The 20,955-nt window shown below is 35.0% G+C and overlaps 2 protein-coding genes and 1 non-coding gene across 3 annotated transcripts; 2 read left to right on the top strand and 1 right to left on the bottom strand.

Annotated features, from left to right (window-relative positions):
• The first annotated feature begins 286 nt into the window (after positions 1-286).
• On the top strand, positions 287-358 carry trnaa-ugc (transfer RNA alanine (anticodon UGC)). Its single transcript has one exon. It is a non-coding gene; the product is annotated as a tRNA-Ala (tRNA).
• Positions 359-462: 104 nt separating this feature from the next.
• LOC130214749 (lysosomal membrane ascorbate-dependent ferrireductase CYB561A3) lies at positions 463-9,540 on the bottom strand. Its single transcript, XM_056446559.1, has 6 exons — positions 9,420-9,540; positions 9,024-9,201; positions 5,170-5,372; positions 4,876-5,030; positions 2,673-2,838; positions 463-663 (listed from the first exon to the last, which is right to left on the bottom strand). Exons 1-6 carry the CDS (start codon positions 9,447-9,449, stop codon positions 640-642), a joined length of 756 nt encoding a protein of 251 aa, XP_056302534.1. The 5' UTR covers positions 9,450-9,540; the 3' UTR covers positions 463-639.
• Positions 9,541-17,367: 7,827 nt separating this feature from the next.
• Positions 17,368-19,181, top strand: LOC130215126 (uncharacterized). The gene is made up of 2 exons (XM_056447027.1): positions 17,368-17,670; positions 18,193-19,181. The coding sequence occupies exons 1-2, from the start codon at positions 17,383-17,385 to the stop codon at positions 18,868-18,870; spliced, it is 966 nt and encodes a 321-aa protein (XP_056303002.1). The 5' UTR covers positions 17,368-17,382; the 3' UTR covers positions 18,871-19,181.
• Positions 19,182-20,955: the final 1,774 nt, after the last annotated feature.

Below are 20,955 nucleotides of genomic sequence, written 5' to 3'. Positions count from 1 at the left end.
CAGAGTTCACCGTAAATGAATTTCATTGGCCACCATCATATTTTGTGTAATTTTAAACCAATCAGGACCCGATTCGATGAGTAAGGGGGTGTCGACGCTGTCACGATGAATGCTGCGCGTACACAGAGAAAAGATTTTAAAATCCTTGATATTCGGGATCCTTAAATATCTAAGGATACATTTTTAGTATTTTGTCACGAGAATTTTTGCTAATAAGTCAGTATATTGATGTCATACATGTGGTATTTAAAGTTTTGATGGCCATAAGTACATAAATTTTCTACAGGGGGATGTAGCTCAGTGGTAGAGCGCATGCTTTGCATGTATGAGGCCCCGGGTTCAATCCCCGGCATCTCCACTTTTCGAAAATCTGTTGATTTCGGTAGCTCTACAACACGACATTGAAATAAAAAGGAAACAATGAATAATGAACATCATATATGTGATCATAAGGTAAACAGATTCCTTGTAGACTCAACAATTTATTAAGGTACATTTTCTTGCAATTTTCTGGCTAACCACAAGAGGTCTGTCTCTAACTGACAAGGTACAAGTCTGTCACTCAGGTGGGTTGGTGTAAAAGGTCTAAACATAAAACCAGTGAGCTGAATTCCGATGCACAGTATCTTCTTGATCTCTTCATCTGGCATCTGGCAGCAAAGGCTACAAATAAAACAAAAACAAAACAAGAAATGTAGCCACTGTCTGCACGTTACAGATTCCAAACATTTAAAAATAAAAGATACAAAATGTAGACAACATAGAGTGCACAGCATATATAAGTACACCCCTCACAAATCTATCTTTTAAATTTATATTTGTAACATGAAGCTATACAATATTATATATGTGCATATACAAACTAGTACACCCAAAATTATTTGTTATAGAAAAATATTAAATATAAATTTAAAAAGAGAAAAATCAAGAGAAGCAAAATAAATAAATAAATATATAAAAATAATTAGTTAAAATTTTGTAGTTTGAATTTAATTGTATTATCTTTTAAATCTATTATCTTTGTAATATCACTGTTTATACTGTACACTATGACCTCAAGTGGTTCCATACCTTTATGTTGAAAACAAAAAAGAAGATGATTTAAAGAAAGATGAAAACCTTTAGCAATTGATTTTAAGACTAGGGAAAACTACATAAGTCAATAGTTACAGGTTTCCTGCATTTTCAAAAAACCTATTTTGTGTTCAACAGCGAAAAAAAGACACTTAAACAGTTTTGATACAACTGAATGTTGAATAAATGATTAAATTTTATTATAAAAAACACAATACTGGCATTCATCTCGAAACAAAACAATGGTAGTGACACATTTTAAGATGTCTCACTGCAGGTTATTTCAGTTAGGACAGCTCAAACATGAAATTAAATCTAGGACTAGCCTTAAACCTCATTTGAGAAACTGCAGGGTTATGTTTCCCAGAATTTAAAATGTTTTTGAAAAGTGTGATATTGATTTCTGAACTAATTCTAAAACTCTTGTGTACTGTAAAAATGAATATAAACATTTGAGAATATCTTTCCCCAAAAACATTCTCTCTCTATTAAATTTAATCAGCAGTTTATAGAATAAAATAAAAAATTATATTCATAAATCCAGATAAACTGAGCATTTTTAAGTGGTCTCTTAATTATTATTATTTTATTGTTATTTTTTGTATATTATTATTATTATTATTATTATTATTATTATTATTATTATTATTATTATTATTATTATTATTATTATTATTATTATTATTATTATGACAAGGATATATAAATGACTGAAAATATATGCTCACCAGTCACTTTATTAGGTAAACCTGTCCAACTGGTTTTTAATGCAAATTTCGTATCTATCGGCCTATCACATGGCAGCAAATGTACAGTTCAAACCGAGCATCAGAATGGGGGGAAAGGTGATTTAAGTGACTTTGAACATGGCATGGTTGTTGGTGCCAGACAGGCTGGTCTGAGTATTTCAGAACTGCTGATCTATTTGGTGTTCATGCACAACCATCTCTAGGGTTTACAGAGAATGGTCAGAAAAAGAGAAAATATCCAGTGAGTGGCAGTTCTGTGGGCACAAATGCGTTGTTGTCATTACCATCGAGGTATGCAGAGGAGCATTTCTAAACGCTCAACACATCCAACCTTGAGGCGGATGGGCTATACAGCAGCAGAAGACCACACCAGTGCCACTCTTGTCAGCTGAGAACAGGAAACTGAGGCTAGAGTTTGCACATGCTCACCAAAATTGGACAATAGAAGATTGGAAAAACACTGCCTGCTCTGATGAGTCTCGATTTCTGCTGCGACATTCGAATGGTCAGAATTTGGCATTAACAACATGAAAGCATGCATCTATCCTGCCTTGTATGAATGGTTCAGGCTGGTGGTGGTCGTGTAATGGTGTGGGGGATATTTTCTTGGCACACTTTAGGTCTATTAGTAACTGATCATTGTGTAAACCCCACAGCCTATATACACTTCCAGCAGGATAATGTGCCATTTCATAAAGCGCGAATCATCAGTACCTTGCTGAACTTATGCCACGAAGGATTAAGGCAGTTATGAAGGCAAAAGAGGGTCCAACCTAGTACTATTAAGGTGCACCTAATAAAGTGGCCGGTGAGTGTATATTACTAAAGCATTTCTCACGTCATACTCACCCTGTTAGTTTCATTTTCAAACTCTGGGTTCTTCCATTTATGATTGGACAGAATTCTCAGCACAACCAGTCCAAAAATAACAACTAAAATGCCTAATGAGTTTGCAAACAGAGCTTCACCAGGCAGCGCCGTATATGGTTCTGTATAGCTTCCATTTCTCCCATTTCTGCTGAGACACAATTGGACAGAAACAGTGAAACAGATACAAACAACTCAGACATTGTTAAAATAAACAGAAAAATAAACAATTACAGGGTAGTTTCGTCATAGTATGAGCTTCCCACACAGCTAATTCGTTGAGAAAAGCTGTTATTAATCTGAATGAAATAAACTGCAGTGATTTCATGGATGTGATAATTGACCTATCAGTAAGCCCCTTTCCTTAAAAGCAGATAAGCCAATGGCAGTTAAGCATCGGCTGCACAGTGACAAAAACTCAGTAATTAGTATAATATACTAATTAATATAATTCATGTAATAAACAACAGTTATTGCCAGTGTCATACTGATGATTCAGAAAGGTTTAATTATTCAAATAACATATTGCTTCATTTTAAAATATAAGGACATTTTAAAACGAAGGAGTCTTTAAATTAGATTATTTCCATTGAGTCTAGGGACAGAAAGGTGGACATTTCTGTAGAATGACCCATTTGTTTAATGAATGGACCAAACTTTAAGTGATTACTTCATTGATAATCCTCTATGGAGCAGCACAAAAGAATCACTGAGTCAAAATTGACAGCCAAAGCAACAACGATTGGAGGAAATGTCATTACAGTTCAATGTAATTTAACAAGCACAGTTCAGTAATGAACCTCTAGGGAAACACACTCCAGATCTATCCAGTTTGTGAATCATTCTTACTGGTTTCATTAAACAAAAGAAATGATTAATTTAGGATTGACTCAAAAGAATCATCTGTTCACAACAAATTGGATCATGTTACTATTTCTAATGAATAAAGAATTCCAGTTCATCTGTAGGCACACAAAGTCCTTTGACCTTACAAATTTTTATTCTCCTGAATGCAACGTGTAATTCCCTTTTTCAGATTTATTACAACGAAATACAGAGTTATACCCTTGGTAATTCAAAACGCGTTTCGGATGTAACTGTAATTTGATTACCATTACCATTTAAAATGTAATTCTAACAAAAACAGTTACCTAAATATTGTTTTTAAACATGTAATGCCATTACTTTTATTGTTGGATGGTTAGGATTGGACAATAATTGGCTTAGATACAACAATTTGAAAATCTGGAATCCGAGAGTTCAGAAAAATTTAAATATTAAGAAATTGCCTTTAAATTTGTCCAAAATAAGTTCTTAGCAATGTATTTTACTAATCAAAAATTTTGTATATTTACTGTAGTACATTTACAAAACGTCTTCATGGAATATGATCTTTATTTAACATTAACTTTTTTTAGTATAAAATTTGTCATTCTGACTCATACAGTATATTGTTGGCTATTCCAACAATGATACACAACATTTTTTGTCAGAATGTGTCTCACACAGAGAAATTACATGCATTGCTCCGGTGTGATTTCAACAGAGTGTAAAAATCTTGATGGTTCCTTGGATCTCATCTATCAAATCTAATCATTATTTTGTATTTTCAATTGGATTGAAATCAGGTGATTGGTTTGGCCATTCTAAGCTTGATTTTCTTTCTCTAAAAAGCATTTGAGAGTTTCCTTGGTTGTGGTTTAGAACATTGTCTTGCTGAAATGTCCTGGTTTCATCTTCATCTTGATAATGTAGATGTTGGACTGCAGCTGATATTTATTTATAATGAAGAAGGGCAGAGGGTTGCTGAATAACTACTGAGAGATTTCAGCTGCTGTCTAGGTTTTTTATTTTATTTTATTTTATTGCACGACTATGGATTTCTTTGGTTGGTACTAACATTTTCAAGTCAATAACACCTTCAGAAATATTTTTTTCTGAGAAAAATGGTGACGTGTTCAATACTTATTTCCCCCACTGTAACCCTTAATGGCAAATTTAAGTCCCACTTGAATGTTCTTACAAAAAAGATGGCCCTACTGTGTCCAAAATGTTTTAAAAACATATGGGACAAAGTATTGTCCCAGACAGCTGTCATTGAGGACAGTTACCGATTGTTTGTCCGAATTAGTAACTAAGCAGGGCGGGCCTTACCGATAGATAGGTCAATTGGATAATGACTCACAGTGTCAGCAGTAGTTTCTCATTGATCCCGGACAGGCTGGCGATAAGACTCATGATGAAGATGGCAGTTCCTATCCAGGCATGGAGAGGTTTTAGACAGACTCTAAAAGCCAAAGGGCTCCAGGGTAACAAGAAGGCACAAAGACCCCCAAACCACTATTTGGTCAGAGGAGAAAAGCACAGGAGACGATGTCAAGCATCATTCCTTTGAAAACTGTTGGAGTTCCACATACTCACTGAGCTTTGTCAAACATGAAAATAATTTGACATGTCAGTCATGAGGCTAGTGCTATACCTGCAGAGTGAATAAGGCCACTGTGGAGATCCCAATCCAGCTGTGTAGTGAATACAAATGAGGGATGTTGTTGCCGCGGTGAAAATCAAATGCTGCACACACGCCCAGCACAGATAACACCACTGCCACAGACAACAGCCCTGCGTGGGACAACTTACACCTCCATCTGCTCCAGGTTAGAGGAACACGGTACAGGACGATGGCTGAAGATGAAAAACAGACACAGAGAGATGGAGGAAGGCAAATGGAGAAAACTGGTAAAATACACATTTACAGCAAGTGTTTCGGACATGGCATAAATCTGATACTGTGTACTGCAAAACACTTAATAATAACTACACACTATGAATCATTTATTAAGCATTTGCAAATATTTAATTCATTATTTGTTAAACTTTAGAGCTGTAGAGTACATTAATAGATGGTAGTAAGCAGTTTATAAATGCAGCTACAAATGCTGTATTCTTAACTTATAAGCACATTTATAATATTTTAATGATTGCGCTTTCATACTTTATTACTTAATAATTGTTCATAACTAAATTCAGTGTACAAACCATTAGTTGGTGGCTTTAATTATCATTCAGAATGAGTTAGTAAATGATTAATAAACTATTTAAATCAACATCTATATATTTTATTATTCAGGCATATACTGTAGTAATGTTTACTATGGATGGTTATAAATGCTTTATTAACTCAACTTCATGTAGTTTTGTGACCTAATCTAAAGTGAGGACTGCTAATGCTTTATAAATCCCCAATAAATCACAATTAAAGGCTCACTATCAATTAAACAATAAATGTTTGCAATCTTATTTAAAAAAATAAAACTGTAAACTTTAAACAGGAGTGTCAAAATACAATTTAATCAAATTGGATAAAACAACAACAATATATTAATTTAACAATATATTAAGATTTTAAGAAGTAATTTAGCAAAGTTTAAGCTATACAGTAATTTTATATTACACAAGATTGCAAATAATTATTTTTCACTTGATACAGTTTCATTTGTGTGTCTTCAAATGAATTTAGAATATAACTGAGCTATTAATTGTCATTTATAAGGGATTTATAAAGCATGAATAGTCCTCACCTTAGATTAGGTCACAAACTGGATGAAATTGAGTTAATAAAGCATGATAATATACAAATTAACTATTAGTAAATGCCTGATTAATAAGATATATGAATGGTAATTTAAATAGTTTATTAATTATTTACTTATGCATTCTGAATGATCTTAAAATAGTTAACTAGTTTGTAAATAATGCAATACTTAATTTAGAAATGAACAATTATTAAGTAATAAAGTATGAAAACGCAATAATTAAGCACATTATAAATGTGCTTATAAGTCAAGAATCCAGCATTTGTAGCTGCATTTATAAACTGCATTTATAAACTGCTTATTAACATCTTTTAATATAGAGTTAATGCTTAACAAATAATGATTGAACTATTTGCTAATGCTTAATAAATAAGTTATAGTGTGTAGTTATTATAAAGTTACCTAATTAGTACATACATTTACAGGTATACCCAAATAATTAATTCTTTAATTAATACATTCTAAAATATATTAATTTCAACATTGGTTGCAATAATAAATGTTTCTTAAGCACTAAATCAGTACATGGAACATGACATGGGGACTAGAGTAATGTCTTCTGAAACTTTGACATCACAGAAAAAAGAAACATTTTATAACATAATACAATTTAAAATTGTTATACTTAACAACCTTTAATATAAAATCATATTAAACAAACATAACACATTGCTTATGTGACAAACTGTTTCGATTTGCAGATAATCTGTTGACATTTCTTTAAATAATGAGTTCACGTTTTGTAAACGGATGTTCACTGTTTATTTTTAGAATACACACACATATTATATGCCATGGAGGGTTATATCATGTGACCCAGGACCAGAAAAAAGGTCCCAAGTGTATCAATGTTGGAATAGCCAACAATACTATATGAACACATATATTTCCATTATTCTAAAAATGAAGAGTGAACATCGATTTATAAATGAGTTCTCATGAGTTCGAGTTTATGAGTGTGCTCCAAAAACTATGAATGAAATCGTTCCTGAATATGCTTTTCTACCTCATCTCCACATGTATGCCTACTCCACAAATAGCCTTTATGACTCACTACTCTGCAAATTAACTCTTGCATACACAAGGTAAGACTCTCCATTAGAGCACAGCTGTTTGTGTTTAATTAAATCTGTGTTACATCAATCTGAATTTAACCAACAGTTTATATTCAATTTGGTGGAAAATATGCTTGCTGTAGGGCACTTGCTGTTGACAGACGTGCGTGACAGATAATATTTCGTGTTCCACTTGTACATTCGGGTCGTAATTCTATATTTGAAACAACTGCTTCTCTTGTTGTTTGGGTTACAAAAGCTTGAAAACGTCAATGGTTTGGGTTGCAATGGCCCTATAATATCAAACTTATACTGAGACGTCCAATCAAATCAATCAAATCGAAGTACATTTGCAGGATTTTACCTTTAAAGCTTCCATCGCAACACAATTCCATATTAAGGATAAAGCTGTCTCTCTCTCTCTATATATATTCTAAAATAAAAAAAATACAATAAAGAATAATCTTTGACGTATATGGGCAACGCATTAGCACAGTAGGTAGTGCTGTCGCCTCTCAGCAAGAAGGTCGCTCGTTCGAGCCACAGCTGGGTCAGTTGCCGTTATTGTGTGGAGTTTGCATGTTCTCCCTGTGTTCGCTTGGGTTTCCTCTGGGTGCTATGGTTTCCCCCACAGTCCAGAGACATGCGGTACAGGCGAATTGGGGAGGCTAAATTGTCCGTAGAGTATGAGTGTGAATGAGTGTGTATGGATGTTTCCTAGAGATGGGTTGCGGCTGGAAGGGAATCTGCTGCATAAAACATATGCTGGATAAGATGACGGTTCATTCCGCTGTGGTGACCCTGGATTAATAAAGGGACTAAGCCGAAAAGAAAATGAATGAATATACATATATATATATAGCAGGGAAAATTAAGTATTGAACATTTTTCCTGGGAATAATATTTGTAAAGGAGCTGTTGACATGGAATTGAACCAGATTTTGGTAAAAACCCAAACAATACAAACATAAAAACAAACAAACAAGCAAAAAAAAAAAGAAAAAAAAAAAAAAAGAAAAATGTGTTTTGTGTAATAACAATGAAATATAAGGAAAAGTACTGAACTACTGAAATGTATTTAATACTTTATATAAAAGGCCTTTTTTGGTGACGGCAGCTTAAAGACGCCTCTCATATGGAGAATGAAGTCACATGAATTGCTTTTTCCACAGACTTCAACAGAGTGTAAAAGTCTTGGTAATTCTGTGGGCCTCGTCTCGTCCTGTCCATCTTTAATTTTTTTTTATATTGGATTAAAGTCAGGTGATTGGGTGGGCCAGTCTACAGCTTGATTGTCTTTCTCTAAAAGCATTTTAGAGATTTGCTGGCTGTGTTTTGGATCATTGTCTTGCTGAAATGTCCCCTCTGGTTTCATCTTCATCATCTGATAATGTAGATGTTGGACTGAAGCAGTTAATATTCATTTACAATGAAGAAAAGCAATATATATATATTGTTTTGTAATTATTTGTTACCTGTAGGCTACTTCTAATAACAGCACACTATTTATGAAATTAATATTATAGTAATTTTAATTAATATTAATAATTTTGTTTAATAAAGTAGTAATATGGTACAAAACGTGTTATTGCAGTAATGTAATAGTTACAAGTCACTACTGAATTATTCCATTGAATATAAAAAAAGTGTGACAGAAAAGATTAAAGAGAATTATTTCTTTTTACCATTTCCATACAGCACCACGAGACTCGTCACCATCAGTACCGGGTGCCAGTTAAACTGCAGAAAAGAACCGTCCCAAGCAAATCCTCCCCTCCATGTTCCACTCCACAGCCACACAAAAATCACACACAAAAAACCGAGCCACACACTCAGCAAATAGAAGGACACAAGTGAAACCATCTGTGTGTGTAAAGCAGACGACGGTATAAAGTAAAGATTTCAGAACAAACAGAGCATCAGTAGTTTTATGTCTTTTATATTTAGATCATCTTCAATAGCTTTGTCATTTTTCAGTAACCCTGAACACTAAAACAGTTTCATAAGATAAAAGTGCATGCTTTAATTCTTTAATTAAAAAAGATAAACTGTATTATCTTTTAGTCTCATTAAAGTCTTACCTTCCTATTTTCCTGACATTCAGTGGACATATTTTCTCTTCTCTGTTTGTGTCTTTGGCTTTCTTTTATGTGTCCAACCCAAGAGAGATGTTCTGCAAGTCATGGTCATGCTGTTAACTTATTCAATGGCTGTGTAAAAATTAGTGGCGCCTCAGTGGTTGAATAAGAAATGGTATTTGTGTGTTTTGAAGTCTTCTGATTTCTATTAAACCCATAATCATTTGGATTTTTACTAAGGTTAACATACCAGTCATTTTTCCTGTCACTGTAAAAACCAACAGTCAATTTTATCAAATGAAATGAGTGTAGTTAACTCAAAATTAACTGAAAGTAAATTCTACTCATTTAAAAAGAGTTTTGAACTCAGTGTTGAAGGTATGAGTTATTTAAATACCTCATTACCTCAGCTTACATGGAGTAAGTTCACAGTACTTATATTAAATCGTTTTTTAAACTCAAATGGTTTGTAGCAATCGGTTTCCTAAAACAGTTTGAGTTGCCTTAACTTATTGAGTTTTACAGTACTCAGTTGGTTTGAGTTCTCTTCATTTATCAGGTTTTACTGTGCTCAAATAGCTTTATTTACTCAAATGGATTAAGTTCACAGAACTCATTAGGATTAGTTTTCAAACTTGGTTTGTTGCAATCGGTTTCCTCAAATAGTTTGAGTTACCTTAACTTTTTGGGTTTTACAGTGCTCCAAAATTTAATATATACTGTGACCTACACTGTAAAAATGCAGAGTTCCACTTCCTTCAAGTTGTCCCAACACAAATCAACTAATGGTTTGTACTAATTTAAGTTGATTGAGCATAAAACAACTATGTTATCCCAAAATAACTCAAGAATTGTGTTAATTCAGCTTATTATAAATAAGTAGTTTAAACAAGGAGCAAAAATATTTGTGTGTGTGTAGTAACCTAAGCAGCCTACTGGTTTAAGGGCATTTAGAGTTTACTTATGAAACAATAATGATCTTAAAAATGTAAAAGGTTATATGTTGTCGTCTTCTTATATAATAAATTAAATAATTAAACTTCAAGCCATTCAAGCACCTGTATCGCTCCAAAAACTTGACCATGTAAATGGCAGGAATCAATACATCACTCAAGTTCTATACACAGAACACAATGTTATTTCTCTTAGTGCTGTGTCATGAATGAGCAAGCACCACAAAAGCATTAGTGTCACTCTGATGAAGCGTGTTTTGTGAAATTTATAATGTCATGCTATGTTCTTTCCCATAACAAGCTATCACGAGAGCAGATAGAATGCAAATACAACATGATACGTCTTTTTAAATGCCAGCAAGAGCTGAATAACTTGAACTTTATCGAAATGACATGTTCTCTCCCTGCTGGAGACTGACATTATTTAAGAACTGACCAGGAGAATTTAGATGGAGATGAATGTAATATATAGGCCATATTAAAAGTACAATATCTTATACGTGTCCTTAATCCGACAGTCACTTACTGGCAATTGCATCACATCAAATACCACTGGATGTCAACGCTTATAAAATTAGAGGAATTTCCATATCTTTTCAGACCACAGAAGTCATGTGTGATGTTTTGGCTGTTTTTAAATCCCAAAATGTACAAAGGTCTTCTTTGTTTAGATATTTATAGACTCTTAAAAGGAACTGATATGAATGCATTAGCCAAAGACAAGTAAAACTGAATAGTGGACTACAAAAATTGAGGATGGTTATGTGTATTGGAGGCATTTACAAACAAACAAGACATAGTGTGATTATATATCATAGATTACAATAGATGATCCAAAAGGTATGGGCATGCAGAGAAAAACATGTTTAATGCAGATTTCTTTATCATCCTCATCCTCAATGAACAGTGATATATATTGGGTCTCCTGCCATGGAAGCTCAGCGTTTTCAGAAATTAGGATACGATAGTTTGGAACATCGGGTCGAAAGCAGAACTTCTTGATTACAGAATCTGGTAGTATAGTGTCTGTCACATCTTGGCCAGCGTGTCTGGTAATAAAGGCTTCAATATCCAACTTCTCTTTGCTAATAAATGCTCGCACATTCCTGCTGCTCCTGTTCTGCACGCTGGTTGTAGCATTTTTGTTGCCCATTGTTTTCAGTATGCCTGGTGACAGTACACAAATGTTTAATGCAAAGTAACAGCATTAGTATGAATGTGCAAGTAAAACAGGTGCTTAAAAGCTGAACTTAGGATGTCTTATAAAACATAACTAATTTCCTGGATTCAAAATCAGGTGACTAAATGTATACAGAACTGCTATTCGCATTTTAAAAAGGACATATAATGCAAAAATGACTTTAATAAGGGGTTTAAACACCGTTGTGTGCATTGTAAAACAGTGAAAATCACTAAATGAAATAAGTTAAACTCATAATTCCTTAAAAAGTTAATGAAAAAGAGTTATGGTAACTTTATGGTAAACTGATAATATTAAGCAGAACATAAATCAAATGAGTTGTGAATTTATTTATATTTTTGTGTTAACTCTTTAAGTTCATTTTAACTTTAAGTTAATTTAATTTATTTATTATAGTTTTTGTCTGTAGCATACAACAAAATAATTTTTAAACAAGATTACAAAGAAGTACACTTAAAATTAAGGTTCTTTATTGGTAAAACTGGTTATTACCTCAATGAAAAAATTGCATAGTATCTGAGAAATAGAAAAAAAATAGCACATTATTCAGGCATCTGTACGAAAAACCCTCCACATTTTCCCCTCAAGACCCACATGGCAGCCGCTGTGACAGAAAAGTATCCCCATGTAAGCACTGTGAACTACTTCAGTATATTTGGAAACAATCTGTGAATATACTAGCTTCTAGTGTTAAAAAGTTATATATTTTTTTATAATCACACTTCATAAAAACAGCCCGCAGAAACACTTTGATTGCCATTTCCCCTTTGTACATATCATCTGCCCATTAGTGATGATCTCTTCCTCATTAGCATATAACATTAGTCTTGTTTTTGAATCTGCCACTATGCTGACACACAGGCATTTGTACTCCGCCCTCTTTTGAAAAAAAATGTCTGGTAGATAAATCTCATTTGAATTTAAAGCAACAGTAATCAAAATAGTACAATTAGGATCAAAGGCTTAAAGGGGTCGTTTTAAAGAGTTATAAAAACATTATTTGTGGAGTATTTTGAGCTGAAATTTCACATGTACACATCAGTGACTTATTTTAAATCTTTTTAAAAAAGGGTCCCCTTTAATGTAAGAAAGTGCAAATTATCAATATTTGACTAGCATAGTGTAGCTTTAAATGGCATAATAGACAGATGAGTAGATAGATAGATAGATAGATAGATAGATAGATAGATAGATAGATAGATAGATAGATAGATAGATAGATAGATAGATAGATAGATAGATAGATAGATATCTGTAAACATTGTTAATTCAACGTTGTATTTCAAATATAAATGAAAGAATGAAAGGAAAATATTATTTGAGATACATAAACATTTGCAGAAATTATATAATAGCAACTACTATATATAAGACCTAAAATCAGCACTGACTCCACAGTGGCTTTATATTTGATATTACACAATTGTGATTGTAAACAAATATGTCAGTGGACCCCATCTGTGACCATCGCTGACCTCCATCTGGGAGACAGATTGGCTTCTATTCTTTGACATCTTGTTGGCTATAATTGAAGTGTACGCTTTGATTATTTCCATTGGTTTCTCTTTGTTACTTGTCCTCACACTACCCACTTTCCTCTCTGTCCTCCTTGAATAAGTGATATTTGACTTTGTTCGTGAAGCAAAGGGTACCTCGAAAATGAAAGGTCGTTATTTCTTTTGTGCTCCTCCAGTCACACAACTGAAAGGCAACAGTATTTCTCTGATCAAGTGCTTGTATGGGCATTCTTAAAAAACAATGGCTCTCAATCACATTTGAACCTTTTTTTTCATTCTGTTCAAGGTCACAAACAATTCAAATGGTGCTAGTGCAGTGTTTCCCAACCCTGTTCCTGGAGGCACATCAACATTACATATTTTGGATGTCTCCCTTATCTGACCCATTCATTTAAGAATTTGGAGTCTCTTTTAATGTTCTGATGAGCTGATTCAGGAGTGTTTGATTAGGAAGAGTTTGAAAATGTGTACTGTCGGTGTGCCTTCAGGAACAGGCTTGGGAAATATTGTTCTAGATACTATATCAGCAAAATAGAGAAGAAACCTAAAAGGCTAGAACATTATTTGGTCTTGCAATTGTTTGTTCAAATTTAGCATAATAACATCATTCCTACCTCCACGAGTGCAGAGTTTCGGGTGCGTTTTCAGTTCTCAGTTCAGGTCAGATAGCAACTGTGTCAGATCCCTGGGAGACGTTTTGAGTACTTTGAATACAGATCGTCTGCACACATTTATAATAACATGCAAATGTCAAGCAACACTTCATTCTGTCACATGTGCACAAAGACCTTTCATTGCTGGAAGAAAGAAAGATAACAGCACTGTCAGACTCTGGGCTTCCATTGTGAGTGTATTACAGGACATTGGGACCTTTATACTACAAGACCTACAGCTCATTAATTGCAAATATTTTATCAATCAATGCATCTATGGGAATCTAACATGACCTTCTCGTTATTAATAGCTAAATAATAAAATAAATAATTAATAATTATTTCATCGAGACATCATTATTGGAAAGCAGAAAAAAATTAAAGAAACTTTTATTTTCAATTAAATTCAACTTAATTCACCTTTATTTCTATAGTACTTTTACAATGCAGATTGTGTCAAAGCAGCTTAACATAGAAGTCCTAGGCTGCATCCGAAATCGCATACTTCTACATTATATAGTACACAAAAAACAGTTTGTAAGCCAATTTGTATGTCCAAATTCATAGAACTGGACAAACAGTATGCAAAAGTACCTAGATGAGCAACTACTTCCAGTGAGATTCTGAAGTGCGCATCCAATGCATGCTATGCTATCCCATTATACCCATGAGAGAATTTCTGAATGGGAGTGAAGCGACGCAATTAATGTGGGTAGATCACATGATCATGACAAAATGGCGGATGTAGTGTGTCCGAGTTCAGTTCATACTACTGACCTTTATACTGTATAGAACGTACTTTTCTTAGTACATCTAAATTCAAATACAGTACCTACTGAGTAGTAGGTGATTTCGGACACAGCCCTAGTAAATTGAAACTAGGGTTGTAACAATATACCGGTATGACGGTCTACCACGATTTGAACGTGCACGATTATCATACCATGAACAATTGCATATCAACGGTTTTAACATAAGATTTAAAAAATCACTTGCGCAACTTTTTTTCCGCTTGGCGGGTCACGCTCTGAACTTCCGCACCTACACTCCCGTGCACATGCAGCAGAGACAATGGCAGAGCCGGAGGCTTTTTCGTCTGACCTCCATCCCCCGCCGAAAAAAAAGTTAAAATCTGTAGTATGGGAGTACTTCGGATACAAAAAAATGAACGAGGGATTGTTTTAGAGGACGGCTATCCGATTTGTAAAAAATGTGGGCGCAGAGTAGCCGCAAAAGGAGGCAATACATCAAACATGTTCGCTCACATTCGCGAACACCATCCCTCCGTGCAGATAAAGGTAAGTCAAGTGTATATTTTCCATGACGCAGTGCGTGTACAGTATAACGTGGATGTCATGTAAAACGCGCAAATGACTGGATAAAATAGATATGTTAATATCAACGTGCGAAAAGCGACTATCAACGCGCTTTCTGCACGCATCTGTGTGGCCTGTTTTATCTGACATACAAAAATCTGTCTGGGTTGCTACAGCAAATTACTTCATCTAGGCAGAACAAAGCAATCTCTGAAAATAGTAATGTTTGTCTTAGGGATAAGGTCCAGGATGAAATTAAAATGTACAAAGCTCTTCCCACCATCTCCACTGATGCTGACCCTGGTGGAAAAGGCATGGTGAAGAAATGCCTCTTCTGGCAAATGTGGCCAGAAAGTGTCTTTGTATCCCTGCCACAAGTGTGCCTTCAGAGAGGATGTTCAGTACAAGTGGACACATTCTCTCACCTCAGCGGTCAAGATTAAGTCCTGAAAATCTCAACATGCTTACATTTCTTCATCACAACCTAGACTTAAAAAAAAACAATGCTTTAAATACATGTTTACAGCCATAAACTTGGTATTGCACTTTTGGTCTCCCATTTATCCTGCTTATAAGGAAGGACAGTTTAAGTTTATTTTTTTCTAATCTTAAAAGACCTTTCTTGTTTATTCCTTCTAATTTAAGTTATTAAAATGGGAGATTTTTCTGTTTATTTTTATAAAGACTTCTATAGTTCTATTAAAATGGTTCTTTCAAAAGTTTGTTGAAATAAAACCTCTGTTCAGTCAGAAAACGTGTTCTTATTCTTTTCAGGGTCTTTGCTAGGAGAATTACTATTTAATACCGTATACCGCGAAACCGTCAAACCGTGGTATTGTTTTAGACGATTATCATACCGTAAAAAATTCATACCGTTACAACCCTAATTGAAACTGTCAGTCCAGTTTCAGAGTTGAAGTTCAGTTAAGTTCAGTTCAGTGTGGTTTAAAATTAAATTTCTGAAAGTTCAAACACTAAAGAGTAAATCTATTGATGCGCAGCTCCACAAGTTCCAAACCATCACTGGGAAACATCCACACACACACTCATTCACACTACAGACAATTTAACCTACTCATTTGACCTATACCACATGTCTTTGGACCGGGTGCTCCGGTTTCCCCCATGCGAACACTGGGAGAACATGCAAACTCCACACAGAAATGCCAACTGACCCAGCCGAGGCTTGAACCAGCGACCTTCTTGCTGTGAGGCGACAGTGCTACCCACTGCACCACCGCATTGCCCTTTGTGTTGTTACAATTTACAATTACTTAATACATTCAGTGCACTCTTGAATATTAATCAATATCAGGAATTAACTGGGATAAATAAAAAAAAAAGAGGACCCATGCCCCAAATTGTACCGCTGTCATTGGTTAAAGTGCTGAGTTTGCTCACAAATTCTTTCATTATAAACGATAAAGTGTTGAAACTATGAAAGTAGAGAAACAGATTTATTTTGCATTTCTGCCAGAAGTGTTAGACATGTGCACATTAATATATAGCAATAGATGGTGAAACTGGGAATGCTGAAAAATACAGACAAGTTTTAAATCCTTAAGCCATCCCTTTTGGAAAGCACATGCTTGGGAATATTTTTATTTTTCAGTACAAAAATGATCCTAAGCCAAAGACAAAAACAGCTCATAAAACACCAAGAGCTATGAACTGCACTCCACAGAGTCGAAACCTGAATATTATCAGGGATCATGAGATAACCTGGACAAAGAATGAAAAAATCTAAATAATCTATAGAGGTTACACTAAATACTGACTTTTACTTTGCGAAACTATTTTGTTCTAAATTTGACCATGTGCACATATTTCTATAGCACGTTTTTTATCTTTATAAAGAGACTTAAGATTAACTGAATGTATAAATACAGTATTGTGCAAAAGTAAAGACAGTTCAGTGCAAAAACCTCTAAGTGCTATCTGAAATTTTCTTCTAAAATGAGTATTTTTCTCCTATATGTAGGTTCAGTAATTTTATTTTATGACATAGGTTATATATGTATTGCCTTTAATGTGAAATAACTGACCATAAAGATAGGAAGCTGAGAAAAATGCTCAGTTTAGAAGAATATTTCAGATGGCACTTAGAGGTTTTTGCTTCTGAACTCTTCATTTGCACCACTGTTAATGTGTTTAAAGGAGTCTATATTCAGTGGCAGAACGCAGTCAGTCAGGTGTAGTCATATACAGTATGAGTGCCAGAAAGCAAAGATAAGAGCTGATCACATACGCTCAGCTGCTTCCACACAGCTGTTGGGAAAGAGCCACGATGAGGCTACACCGGCTCCTCAGCTTCGCCTCAACATGCATGTACGTGTGGGGTGCAATTTTTCGGCCAGACCACCGTAATGAAAAGTGGAGCCATTGTGAAGGGCACTTTTACAAAGGATGGGCCCACGTTCTGCTGCTTCTTAAAAAAGCTTCTGTGGACTTTTCCTGCAGGTGCCATGAAGAAAAATGCGTTTCCATTGCTAGTTTTCCAACCTTAAAGTTCGTGCCAGTTTTCTGGGCATATCAAATTGGCCATATGGGGGTCTTCGATTTATCAGAACAGGATCTTTTGAAGAATATCGCGACTTGGTTTATATCACCAACGGTAAGGTCTTGCTTATTTATGCTGTAAGCATATCTCCAATACAATAAAATAAAGTTATTTTTAACTACAATCTGCCGTTATATATATATATATATATATATATATATATATATATATATATATATATATATATATATATATATATATATATATATATATATTAATGAACACTTTTAATAACACCTTTTATATTCCATGTAGCGAACATTTTGCTCAACTATTCTTTTAAGCACTTTTTAGATTTACATTTCTGTCAGATATCATTTGACAGATAAAAGCATAAAGTCAAGATGAAAAAAATCCAATTTGCATATTTAAAGTGAAATTCAAAGCCATTTCAAGTGACCAAAAAGAAATGATGTGCTTGCTCACTGAATATTTAATAATGAATGAATTATTAATTTCATAACTATTACAGTCTAGAATTAATCATGATCTTGTAAAACGCAGAGCTTAAAATAAGATTTCTTCACTTTTTCTTCTCACTTATTTTATCTGTCAATATTTTTTGGCCTCTGGCAGGTAATTGAAGATCTGCTGAGAGGAAAGATGCACGCACTCCCGCTTCGAGTCACATCAAAACCCTCCTCATCAACCACACATGTATTAAGTGGTGTGTATCATCCCAATGAGAAACACATGGATGAATTGGGCAACTGGCAGAGCGCAGGCAACATTCGCTGGATCACATACCACCACACAGACGAAAGGGGCTTTACTTTTGAAGGAGCGCTTGTCCAAAACAGTCAGGACAGATGTAGGTGGAAATGGATGAAGTTACAGCAACTGATCGCAATCCTTTCTGGAGTCTTCATGGCCAAACCCATACAAAACCTCTTCGATCATAGAAACGTAGGGCATTTCGACTTTAAAGGCTTAGATGAAATTCTTGATGGCTTCGAGATATGGGAGTATTTAGATTCTGTGATACCGTGTGTTAAAAAAATGCAAGTCAAAGAAGCAGAACGTGACACTTCACAAGTGACAACTACCAGCAAACCCCCCTCAACATCAGACAGGATCGCAGGCACTTGCTCTGTGCTCATTCACCGCACCAGCTCCGGTCTAAAGAGATGCCTTGAGAGGGTGATATTAGAAAAAGAGGAATACACCACCTCTTCATCGCTCTTGTATTCCTCAGTCAGTGGAAAACCACATAATGCCAGGTCAGAGAATTGGACCCAAAGCCCTCTTCAATAAAACAAAGTCATTAATCACAGCAAATACGCCACACAAAAGACACAGCACAGATAAATTCATTGAAGAAGAAAACATTCATTTCGGCTATTGATTTGAACCACTTACTATAGAACCAGCAGGATGAGATAAATAACATGTATGAAACAGCACAGAACAATCATGGATAAAAAAAACACATCATACCAACATTTCAAGGGCAATTTTACCAAGAGGAAACGTGCGCTGTTCATTCTGTCTTATATGAAGTTCATTATTTCTCTGAGTTAGGGTTCAATTGTTTATACCATTTTACCCCAATCCATTTGGGAATATCAAACATCATGTTCTTGATTCATATTTTCCTTGTTTATTTACATATTGTAATTGTTATAAATCAATGTTTATCACATTATCATTAAGTCAATTTAAACACAATAAGAAAACTACTGAATGTAGATGATTTTTTGTGTCTCTGACTAGAAATGACAAATAAATCACTTTCAAATCAAACCTTTGTAAGTTTCATAATTATAATTAAATGGGGAAATACAAATGAAGATTGGAAATGCAATAGGGAACACATTTAAAATGTGAGGAAATGTAATTAATTGATCCCATAAGCTAATTTCACAAAATAGGACAATTTCCAGGATTAACATCTACACTCACAATTAGGTACACCTTATAGTACTGCGTTGGAACCCGTTTTGCCTTCAGAACTGCCTTAATAATTCGTGGCATAGATTTAACAAGGTACTGGAAATGTTCCTCTGAGACTTTGGTCCATATTGACATGATAGCATCACGCAGTTGCTGCAGATTTGTCGGCTGCACATCCTTGATGTGAAACTCCAGGTCCACCACATCCCAAAGGTGCTCTATTGGATTGAGGTCTGGTGACTGTGGAGGCCATTTGAGTACAGTGAACTCATGGTCATGTTCAAGAAACCAGTCTGACAGGATTCGTGCTTTATCCTGCTGGAAGTAGCCATCAGAAGATGGGTATACTGTGGTCATAAAGAGATGGACATGGTCAGCAACAATACTCAGGTAGGCTGCGGCATTGACATGATGCTCAATTGGTAATTATGGGACCAAAGTTTGCCAAGAAAATATCCCCCAGACCATTACATCACCACCACCACCAGCCTGAACCATTGATACAAGGCAGTATGGATCCAAGCTTTCATGTTGTTGACGCTAAATTCTGACCCTACCATTTGGAGCAGAAATTGAGACTCGTCAGACCAGGCAACGTTTTTTCAATCTTCTATTGTCCAATTTTGGTGAGCCTGTGTGAATTGTAGTCTCAGTTTCCAGTTCTTAACTGACAGGAGTAGCACCCAATGTGGTCTTTTGCTGCTGTAGCCCATCCACCTCAATGTTCGACTGCATACCTCGGTTGTACCGAGTGGATATTTGAGTTACTGTTGCCTTTCTATCAGCTTGAACCAGTCTGGCCATTCTCCTTTGACCTCTGGCATCAACAAGGCATTTGTGCCCACTGAACTGCCGCTCACTGGATATTTTCTTTTTTGAACCATTCTCTGTAACCCCTAGAGATGGTTGTGTGTGAAAATCCCAGTAAATCAGCAGTTTTTTGAAATACTCAGACCAGCCTGTCTGGCACCAACAAACATGCCACATTCGAAGTCACTTAAATCATCTTTCTTCCCCATTCTGATGCTCAGTTTGAACCGCAGCAGATCATCCTGACCATGTCTTCATGCCTAAATGCATTGAGGTGCTTGAGGTAATTGGCTGATTAAAAATTTGCATTAACAAGCAGTTGGACAGGTGTAGCTAATAAAGTGGCTGGTGAGTATATATTGATCCTGAAACAACAATCAAATCAGCCAATCAGAATTTAGGGATACATTTACTATCTTATGGGTTGGGTTTATCTTATGGGTTGGGTTTATGTACTTCTACACGATTGTTCTCCGACTGTTATTCACCTCTTATTTTGGGAATAATTTACAGTTATGGTTGGGTTAAGAGATAGGGAATAGGTGTGGATTGCTTTTTCCAGCAAAAATGATGTTCCAGGATCAACAAAGATGTTAATCCAGGATCGCATCGTACTTGGCAAAATCATGACGTGCT

This window comes from Danio aesculapii, chromosome 21 (genome assembly GCF_903798145.1).
Source record: "Danio aesculapii chromosome 21, fDanAes4.1, whole genome shotgun sequence".
Classification (NCBI taxonomy): Eukaryota; Metazoa; Chordata; class Actinopteri; order Cypriniformes; family Danionidae; genus Danio; species Danio aesculapii.
The sequence above is the reverse complement of the archived record's forward strand: the minus strand, read 5'-3'. Positions and strand labels throughout refer to the sequence as shown.